Source organism: Limulus polyphemus, unplaced genomic scaffold (genome assembly GCF_000517525.1).
Source record: "Limulus polyphemus unplaced genomic scaffold, Limulus_polyphemus-2.1.2 Scaffold3753, whole genome shotgun sequence".
Lineage (NCBI taxonomy): Eukaryota > Metazoa > Arthropoda > Merostomata > Xiphosura > Limulidae > Limulus > Limulus polyphemus.
The window spans coordinates 61,307-72,818 of NW_013669363.1; the positions used below are offsets into that span (position 1 = coordinate 61,307).

At 32.2% G+C, this 11,512-nt stretch overlaps 1 protein-coding gene across 1 annotated transcript in view; it reads left to right on the forward strand.

The window, feature by feature from the left end:
• The window catches only part of LOC111088431 (gamma-tubulin complex component 5-like), a 45,215-nt gene extending 38,990 nt beyond the window's left edge, over positions 1-6,225 (forward strand). Inside the window, exons 19-23 of the mRNA XM_022398539.1 lie at positions 956-1,122; positions 1,968-2,182; positions 3,081-3,181; positions 4,963-5,057; positions 5,237-6,225. Coding sequence (XP_022254247.1) covers positions 956-1,122; positions 1,968-2,182; positions 3,081-3,181; positions 4,963-5,027 — 548 coding nt within the window. The 3' untranslated portion in view covers positions 5,028-5,057; positions 5,237-6,225. The remainder of the gene's footprint in view (positions 1-955; positions 1,123-1,967; positions 2,183-3,080; positions 3,182-4,962; positions 5,058-5,236) is intronic.
• The last annotated feature ends 5,287 nt before the right edge of the window (positions 6,226-11,512 follow it).

Consider the following 11,512-nt stretch of genomic DNA (forward strand, 5'->3'; position numbering starts at 1 on the left):
GCTAATGGAATTATACCAGCATCAGAGGATTTCTGACCTATTTGTAACTGGTTTTCTTAAGGAGTTATGGTTAAAACAGTACTTGAGTAAGTTAGCTAATGGAATTTTATCTGCATCAGAGGATTTCTGACCTTATTGGTAGAGTCTATTTGTAACTGGTTTTCTTATAGAGTTATGGTTAAAACAGTACTTGAGTAAGTTAGCTAATGGAATTATACCAGCATCAGAGGATTTCTGACCTTTTTGGTAGAGTCTGTTTGTAACTGGTTTTCTTAAGGAGTTATGGTTAAAACAGTACTTGAATAAGTTAGCTAATGGAATTATACCAGCATCAGAGGATTTCTGACCTTTTTGGTAGAGTCTGGTTTAATTATGTCCAGCCTGAAATATTTTACATACTGTTCTGTTCTACTATGATAACCTTCTACCAAAAGGCATGGGGAACACTGAGATTATACACTGTGTGTATATGTTTTAAAGTTGATTGATTTACTAGCCCCTTTTCTAGCAACAGAAAATAAGGGAAACCTGATTGTACTCACCTGTCCTTTAACTAGAGCATTATCACATGTAGATAACCTTCTGGCATTGAAAAATATCTTAACTCCTGGTTTAAGAATTATATAAACTGGGGTTTGTGGGATATTAAACTGTAACTTAGTGTACATGTATTGACTTCTCAAAGTATTTGGTCATATTTATAAGTGTGTACTAGTGTTATGACAGAGTACATTTCAATAACTTATCTACAAATATCTGTTTTTGTTTTCTTCTGAGATTAACTTTTGATTAAAGTACAAAAAATAAAATTAAGCTTGTCAACATTTCCAAGATTTGTTTTATCTTCTTTGTTTACATGAGAATGTTTGTTGTGTTTTTTTCCATAAATGTGCTTTTCAGAAGCATTTTATTTTCTTAATAGTCATTTATGAAAATTTTGAATTTTTTTTTTTAGATCTAAATGAAAAAGAACCAGAAATAGACAGTGATGAAGAACTTACAATTCTGACAGCAAACACAAAACCTAACATTCCTCATCTTCAGAAAATTCATGGGATGATTCAGTTGAGAATACAAATTCTCCACTTTATCAACAGCTTGCATGCATACATTATGACAGAGGTAGGTGTATGTGATTTCAGTTTGGTTTCTCCTTTTTTTGTGTGAGAATTATCAGTATAAAACACCAACTCTTGAACTGAAATTTTATATTTAGTCATACAAATTTTTCATTTATATGAATGATAGACGTTTTTACTTTCCAGATATAAAAATAACATAAAATAAATAAGCAAAAAATGTTTATGTTGTTCAATTCTAGCAACTTTATGTTGTAGTTATAAACAAGATTGTCATGACTATTACAACTGACATTGAATATCTTTTAATTCCTTTGTTCGTAAAGACTATTAGAAACTATGAATTTCAAAAATAGCTATTACAATGTACTCTTAACAAAACAATGAAGGTTATAAGCTACTGCCAGTGGGACTTGGTGTACCAACAGAATGAAAACCTAACTGATTAAATTATTAATTTTATTATTTGTCTCTTAGTTGTTGTAATTGTTTGTATCTTTAAAGTATGTTATTATATTGTATTGATACTACTGATGTATGTATGATCCTTGTCTTATGTTTGTGTATTATTACCTAATCTTGCTCTGTAGATAATGTGTGTTTCTATGTGTAATAGTCAAATACCGAAACAGTCTGTTGTTAATCAAAATAAATCATATGAAATGAAATACTAAGTGAAACTTCATCGTAATATATATATATATATATTGGGGTTTTATTTAAATGCACAGGTAGACATGATAAGAACCTTATATATGGGTCTTTGTACTTATTAAATAACTGAACAGTTAGTTCAGTTTTAAAGCTTTTTTTTATAAATATGTATCAAATTCCTGTTGGATTGTTATCTAAGTTTTCTGTGGATGCTCTTCTTATGAACAATTTTAGGTTTTACAACCTGCTAGTGGAGAACTAGACTCTTTTCTCAAATCAGCGGTAAACTTTGACCAAGTGATTTCTACCCACAATCAATACTTGTGCCGTCTTCAGGAACATTGTCTGCTTTCTCCACATCTGTCAATTTTAAAGAAATGTGTCAGCCGAGTACTGGATTTAGCTCCATCTTTTCAACACTGCTGGCTAGAGGGTGCTGCAAACATAAAGTAATCAGAACTCTGTAATACAAACTTTTTGAATTTGAAAGATTATATTAAAATTTTAATGATACCTGATATAAACAAACAAAAAGTTAAAATTTAAAAATGATAACGAATCCGGAAAAAACTACTAAAATTTATTGTTGTCCTGTAGCAATTGAAACAGCTGAAAAATTGAGTGAACAAGGAAATAGTAAAAATAAACAAGTAAAAAGTAGAAAAATTATTTTCCCTAGGCTAAAAAATATAATTCCTATCTTTAAAATGTGAATTATCTGTATCTTAATTAGATGTTCCCCAGTGGGTCAGCCCTAAGTTTATGGACTTACAACTGTAAAATCCAGATACAACATAGATACCTCATTGAGTATCTTTGTGCTCAAAACAAAACCAATCTAGACCTTAACTAGGTATCATGCCCCCCAGTGGCACAGCGGTATGTCTGCAGACTTACAACGCTAGAAACCGGGTTTCGATACCCGTGGTGGGCAGAGCACAGATAGCCCTTGTGTCGCTTTGTGCATAATTAAAAACAAACAAACAAACTAGGTATCAAGTTTATGTTATAAACATATCAGATCTTAGTATCTGTAATGTTTGAACATGTACGTAAACTAAGTATCATCAGTGAACAGTGAATCTTGGTTTTAATAGGATTCTGTTTTTACATGTAAACTCTTATTTAAAGCAGGTAATAAAATAAGGTAAATTTGTTAAATCCTTTTTTGAAAACCGGGTATCATTATGGTTCTGATATGGATATACGAGATTCAGCTTACACTTTGATATCTAAATATGATTTAGTTAATTTAAAAGCTTATGTAACACAAGTTGATTTTTTGTTCTAAAGTATTTTTGTTTATTTTAATAACAGATAGTTTCTGTTTTCCTCTATCATGTGTAGTGTTAGTACTCTCCAGCACATAGAAGAGGAGTTCAGGCATTGTCAACAGTTTCTCGTGTCCTACCTGGCTCGACCTACACGGAAAGGTACATTCCCTCATAGTAAGTAACATTTTCTCTTTTTGCTTTTGTTACAAATACTATTTTACAGTCCATATTATGCAATACTTGCCACAATTTACAACATTTCAACAACAACAACAAAATTTTTTGAAATACAACACATTAGAAAGATAGTGACCAAAATAAACTTTATAGGTCAATGTCCATTTCACAGAAAGAAAGAAAAAAAACGTTTATTTTCTGAGACCAAGTATTTGAATTTTTAGGTTGAAACGTTGTAATGAATTTAAAAAGATGTTGTCACTGAAAAAAAAAAATCAATTTTACAAATATGATTCACTCTCGCTGATGGCATTGCCTCTTTTACATGTATAAGGCATTTATAACATAAGTTTATTTATTTTGTATTATTCGTGTTATCTTGACAACTTCATCACACTTCAAACTGTTCTGAGTTAACTAATCACAATCAGTGTATGTTTGTGGCCAGCTTAACTTACTGGAAAGTGGGAAAAACATTGAAAATTGTGTTGGCATTTTTTTACAGCCCCTAGTGGAGTTTTGTTTTGAAAACATCAGCTACATTTTATCTGATAATGGAAGAATCTAGCCTGACCTTGCCCTCAGTGTCCTTGAAAATGACCTTTTATTGTAGCTGATACTCAAGTCTAGACCTCTGTTTTTTACTACATGCTGTTTTTAACTACCCATAACATCTTCAGGGTGTCAGAGCAAAAACAAATGGCAACCTGATATTGTTTTCTTGTTTTGGAACTTGGCCCATACAGGTGGTCAGTTTCAGTAATCCACATTCAAAATGCTGTTACTTGTGTGCTTTGTTATCTCAGTTTAAGTACTGGAAAAGAAAGATTAAGAAATGTCAGAGAAAGAAAAAACAGGAAGTGTGAAAACTATGTGATACTCTAGACAGGGGGAATGTACTGCACATTCTTTATAAAGAGTAAACACATGAGGGAAAAACAAAATATTTTTAGCTTTAACATAAAAAAAACAAACTGATTTATTTATTGCTAACTTAAGCTTGATAGTAAGAACTATCAGTGATCTTAAGACTTGGGTGAACATCAGTTTTATTGCTGTTATTCTGGAATTTCTTTCTTAGACTTTGAATCTAAACAAGATTGAAGAATGAAATATTGAAATTTCCTGAATTTTCTCTCTCTCTCTTGTTTTTTTTTACTTCTTTGTTGGTGCTTTTTTAATTTAAAGAAGTTTGACTAAAAGCCAGCTTGTTCCTCCCTTAGCTCTTTTGATACTCAAAATGAATGCTAGATAACTGTCTGGGCTGCAAATTTGGAGAATGTTGGGTTTTTCTGTCCACCTTAATAGGCCATATCTGAGTTTATTATTGTTATTTATTGATCAGATTAGATAACCTGAGGTTTTTAGTGAAACTAATGTTTTATAATGTAAAGAATTCATTTGGTATACCTGTGAGCTAAATTTAAAAAAATGTATATATTTGAATTGATTAAATTGTTGTTAATTAATATTGAATTCTGATCAAAGCAAGCTACCTATCTAGATCAGAACTAAAAATCATCCCACTAACGAATGTAGCTAATTAAATATATTGTTCTTAAGTAAAATAATTAGAACATTAAAACTGTTTATAAAAAATTTTGCAAAAGTGGAACATCAAACTACAAGACAATTTTAAGTAGCTATTTCATTTAAATGCTTTATAATGATATAAAACATTTAAATTCAAATTTAATATATATATAAATTATGTTTGAACCATAATTTTGTTAGTGCTTTTTTGAGTTAAAAAAATACTTCTTTTTTTTTTCCTGTAGTGGAAAGCTTAGCTTTCGCTATACAGACACTGGAAACTATGACAAAACTCTTTCCAAAAACTTAACAAAGGATTCCAAACCTTCAGTTATTTCAGGTGTGTATTTATCCTTTTAGGCATCATGTTTATTAATGAGATTGGTTAATACATTTGATTTGCTTATATTTTGTTTTTATGTAAAGAAATGCCAAAGTTTTTGTCAATTTGAGCTTTCAATCATTGTATTCAGCATCTTTAATTTCATCATTTAACTGATTTGTTTTTCTGTATTTCAGGAAATATTACAAATCAATAAGGACTTAACCAGGATTAAAACACCTTATTGTGACAGTAGGAAAGGCAGTATGCTACGTAGTTAGCTCTTCATCTAACACTGCTTTTAAAAAGCTTTGTCACTTGTTTTAAATTTTCTGTCTAAATTAACTCATTAGTTGTAAAAATTTTAAAAACAATAACCTTTCAAAAACATGACCAAGTATCACTTATTACTTGATGGTTAGAGCAGAAGATATTGTTTAAAAAATCTCAATAATATTAAAATTGTTCAGATTTATAATAACAATTGAATTGAACAATCTGTGTTACATGTGTTGTATGTTTTCAAAAATTATAATATACAGCTCTTAAAAGAGGTTTTTGTAAAGGAAATGACCTGTTGTAATATTGCTTTTAGATGTTAATGTGAAAAAAAACCTGTCTCATAATGTAATACATCCTGCAAGGAAACTAAATGTGGGCTGTTAGACATCGTGCTTACTCAGTTACTAATTCTTTATAGAGTTCTTAAATGCTAAAAATGTTATGCATACATAAATTAGAATCATTCTTGATTGGTGTTGTGCCTTGAAAATTATAAAGTATGAACTTAATTACATTGTTATAATATAGCATCTTTGGTAGCTCTGTGATACTGAACAATTTGGTCATTTTTTTGTCAAATAGTTGTTCAATTCTTTTATCATAGACTTTACACTGCAGCTAATATCTGTACATTGGTCAAAAGCTGTTCTGGATTTTACTGTTTAAAATGTTTAATTTTGAGAAATTATAAGACTTGGATGTATTACTATTGTATCCGTTGTGTTATGGTATGATGTTTAAGTTTGATAATTTTATGCAAAGTTTCATAAGGCAGCATTTCCATGAAAACCTGCCTTTAAAAATGCCACATTTGAGTTGGAGGTTTTCTTACACTTGTAAACCTATCATCTTATATAATTTTTTAACTTTCTCTACACACGTATATATATTAATATTAATGTTTGTATGAAATTATGTATTTAATAAATTTCTTAAATTGAACTTGGAAATGCAAAACTTTTAATTGTACCAAGTTTGATTAAAGCACTGTACGTTAGTAAAAAAAACAAAATTTACTACTATTTGTTAATCTTGATTTACCTAATATTTCCTTTCATAAAAGTTGTCAGAAAAAAATACACTTCTTAAAGCTTTAATCAGAAACAAAAATTTTGAAAACAAGAACCTTGTAGAAACAGTTTCTATTAATAGTTTTCAACAGAAACAGTAGTTTTGAAAAGTTTTGTCAGGCACAGAATCTTTAAAAACTATTAGGTATAAACAGGATTTTCTGATTGTGTTCCACAGAAACTGATTGTGGAAAATGTTTTGTTGAAATGAAACTTTCTATCCAGTTTCTTCTTGAACTTCATTAAAAATGTAATATACACACAAACCTTTGCAACCAGCATTTTAGGTTTGTTGAGAAAATATTCAAAACTGTTAGAAGAATATTGAATTTGAAAATATTGCTAAAATAACATTCATAAAAATAAGGAAATAATATCTGAGAGACTAGAACCGTCTTTTTATGTTGGACTTTCACAGTTAACCAAAATTTCTTTTTACTGTGCTTCATTGTTTTATGTGGAGACATGGATGTATCAAAAATCTGTGTAAAAATCTATATTTAATTCATTTGCAAGTGGGAATACATTTTTGAAAAAAACAAAAGTAACTACATTACAAATTATTAAGAATTTAGTACAATCTGCTGCTTAACTGTGAATTACAAATGCCACACCCAAAATATCAAGATATGGGTTGTAGTGTTCACTGTCCTAAATAACGACTACTAATCTCCAAGGTGTGCTTCCAGCAGATGGAAGTGAACAGTTTGACTCCATTGTTTATAAAACCCTGCTTGTTGATAATGTTACTTTTAACCAAGCTTGGATTTACCAGCTGACTTCCAGCAGATGGAAGTGAACAGTTTGACTCCATTGTTTATAAAACCCTGCTTGTTGATAATGTTACTTTTAACCAAGCTTGGATTTACCAGCTGACTTCCAGCAAATGGAAGTGAACAGTTTGACTCCATTGTTTATAAAACCCTGCTTGTTGATAATGTTACTTTTAACCAATCTTGGATTTACCAGTCTTCTTCCAGGAAGGTATATTCTGATGAAATAATGCATTTGTTTTGTTACAAAGAAATGGTCTTAAAACCTGGATCGTATTAATCTAAGATATATTTATATCCATGGGTATTTAAATATAGACACACTTCTCTGATAAGTCCTACACCCAATACAGTCACAGTTCAATTCTTTACTTGCCAGACCCAAAAACAATATTCGGCCATCGCTTTGAAAGTAGGCTTAGCACCACACTTAACTGTCCTAGATGACCAACCAGTTGTCAAGATTTGGTTGCTGGTAAACTACACTAGGTGTTCTCAAACTAGGGACTGTGAAACTGGAAAGATGCAACACGTCTCTCGGAAGTTTGTTTTTTTATAAATATTATCTTATTAAAAGAGGATTGCATCTTTTCAACCTCTTCACTGACTGGTTTTGCTACAGACACTTTTTTTTCGGCATCCTAGATATTTTGTGATTGAGTTTTTTTTAAAGATTGAAAACCCTCCTGTTTATTCCAAGCATTCTTGGATGTGGTTTACGACTTGTGACCAAAATACCCACTTCATGGAGAGGGCGCTGTCCAGACGTCGTGGATGATGCCTGTTCGCAGTGGATGCTGTAAAGTCACTGTGATTTTCTTGCAAATATGACTTCTGGCGTTCTTTCACAGTCATTCGTCAATGTTTTATCAAACAGTATTGCCAGCCAGTCTGAACAAATGTTAGTTGATGTATTTTCAAGTTCTTTGTACAGTTAGGTTCCCTCATGAACTGTATATTGCGACTATTTCAAGCGTGGATTTTTTTCCACAATTCTAACAATCTTTAAGTTCGCTTCTCTAAATTCACTTGCTTCACGACGTTTTATGGCACATTGTATCTACTTCAACACTGTTAATCTTCATAACTGGTGTTTTTCAGTGTTTATATTCTCTTGAGTTCCACTAGTAGGAACATATTGGGTTGTACAGTTACTCTGACGGGGTATTGTGTTATAAACTTGTCAGCATTGAACTATTTTTCACAGTCATTCGTCATTGTTTTATCAAACAGTATTGCCAACCAGTGTGAACAAATGTTAGTTGATGTATTTTCAAGTTCTTTGTACAGTTAGGTTCCCTCATGAACTGTATATTGCGACTATTTCAAGCGTGGATTTTTTCCACAATTCTAACAAACTTTAAGTTCGCTTTTCTAAATTCACTTGCTTCACGACGTTTTATGGCACATTGTATCTACTTCAACACTGTTTTTCTTCATAACTGGTGTTTTTAAATGTTTATATTCTCTTGAGTTCCACTAGTAGGAACATATTGGGTTGTACAGTTACTCTGACGGGGTATTGTGTTATAAACTTGTCAGCATTGAACTATTTTTAAGGTATAAGCTTGCTGGAGCTGTATAATATCCCACTTCATGTGTTCAACAAAAATAGTATATCAGTCAATGATAATAAAGAAAAAGTGCTTGTATTTAGATTCCTTCCCTTTTCAGATATTTAGTAAAACAAACGTACACAAATAATCCCCGGTGTAGTTTTTAACTTAAATGTGAATTATAGATTTCTAGCCTGGATTTCACGTTTTTCCATAATATATAAATATTTTTTTTCATTAAGTGATACTAATATTCAACTATTAAGTGCAAGCGAACAACTACTGGTGTATTTATAAATCCGCGGCATATCGGCTCATAGAATGGTTCTCGAGTTTGTTTGTTTTTTTTTTCAAATACAAACTTCTAGCTCGTAGCTCCATCTCTTGACCGATTTGAAATATATAATTAATTTTTTTTGGACTCGGGAGGTCAAACCCTTTAGGTTGATGCAATTGACCATGCCCAAGATCTCATAGGTTAATTTACTCAAATCGTACCTGAAAGAACTTCAATGTGAGGGTAGGGTGGTAGAGATCCTGATGAGTAATAAAATCGAATCGGGTATACGCGCGATCCACGTTTGATATTGCTGACGCACAAAAATATAGCTATTAAATTAGATTAATTTACTGTAATCTTGCCTAAAAGAATTTTAAATGCCGCTGCTATTGAGGGTTCCATCTTGTTTTCACTTTACATTATTGCACAAACTTGGAAAAAGACAACGGATTAGCGTGAATTTTTTTTCACCCAAATACCTACGAAAGAAAGACAACTACTTAATTGGGTTTACAGACATAGGTATTCAGCTTGAGGTCTCGATCTTCGGAACCTACAAAAGAAAGAATACTACGTAATTGGGTTTACATACATAGGTATTCAGCGTTGACGTCTCGATCTTCGGAACCTACGAAAGAAAGACTACTACTTAATTGGGTTTACAGACATAGGTATTCAGCTTGAGGTCTCGATCTTCGGAACCTACAAAAGAAAGAATACTACATAATTGTGTTTACAGACATAGGTATTCAGCGTTGACGTCTCGATCATTGGAACCTACAAAAGAAAGACTACTACTTAATTGGGTTTACAGACATAGGTATTCAGCTTGAGGTCTCGATCTTCGGAACCTACGAAAGAAAGACTACTACTTAATTGGGTTTACAGACATAGGTATTCAGCTTGAGGTCTCGATCATCGGAACCTACGAAAGAAAGACATCTACTTAATTGGGTTTACAGACATAGGTATTCAGCTTGAGGTCTCGATCTTCGGAACCTACAAAAGAAAGAATACTACATAATTGGGTTTACATACATAGGTATTCAGCGTTGACGTCTCGATCTTCGGAAAAAGAGTTGAACTCCAAAAATGCATTTTTGGCAGTTTTCTCGTCGGTATTGTTATAGTTGTCCTAGTTTATAATTTACTGTTCCACCAAATAGTTGTTTGAACCACATAAAACACTTCTAGGTAGATGATTCAATACGGGTTGCATTCCTTACTTACACTGCAGGAGACACGAGGAACATCCCATTCTCGTTCCCAATGCGTCTTGTTTGAAATTGGTAACATGCTTACCAAAAATTATCCTAACTTAATATAATTGAAGTCGAAAATGTAGACACTCAAATTTGACATTGTTTCTGTTAATTAGAATAAAGAAGCAAGCACGTGCAACTCTGTTATACCCAAAATAACTGCATAAGCTTCAGCGAGATTTTTTCTTAAATGAAAATTATAGTGTTTAACTTGTGTAGTACTTCAAGCGTGAATACTAACTCACGGAATGAATAGGTGGGATTTTTTTTTATTGTGTGTTTAACGATGTTTTTCTAACCAAATTTGGGTAGCTTTCTTCATAATTCAAGCTACGATTAAAAATAAAACTCGGTGCAAATTTGTCCGAGGCTTACAGTTTTAAACATTTATAGCTTCATCTATGGCGTATTTCAAAACCCCTGGAGCGTAAATAAGGAGAACGAGAACAATGTAATATCGTAGTCTTTAGAAATTGTGTCAACATTATTATAGAATGCTTGTTGTAGTATCTAAAGTCGAGCGCGAAAGGGCATAATTGTATACGCCTGTCGTTCCCTGCAGTTTTTATAAAACGTGTCACAAGGTAGCGCCTCTTGCAGGTAAAGTTCTTTAAACTCAAAGTGGCGTCCTAATACATGCCAGATTTCAACTATTCGACAGTGTTGATGTGCAATTAAAGAAACACTTTTCGCTAATAAAGTAGGATATGCTTACCAATTTTTAGAGGATATTACTTTGTCACGTGTGATTATTTAGAGGCTTTCTCTGAAAGTAACCCAAGTTTACAAAGTTTCCACCAAGCGCGATCATGGCCTGGTGGTTAGAGCGCTCGATTCGCAACTTTTGGTCACAGGTTCTTATCCCCGTCACCGAACATGCTCGCCTTTTCAGCTATGGGGGAGTTATAATGTGACGGTGAATTCCATTATTTATGGGTAAAAGGGTTGGCAATAAGTGGTGTTGATTAGCTACCTTCACTCTAGACTATTACTACTAAATTAGGGATAACTAGCGCAGATAGTCCTCGTGTAGCTTTGCGCAAAATTGAAACCAATCTTAACCGATATGCTCAGTCAATACCTGAAGTGTTAAGATGATTTTGATGCATATAAATAAATACTACTTTTGTAGAAGATAAATCGGCATGTATTAGTTCTGTTTCCTCTCGGTAGACAGAGCGGATATCACATTGTATAGCCATGCGCTAAAAAAATCAAAAATACTTTCCTTTTTGAAAAGCCCCCTAGTG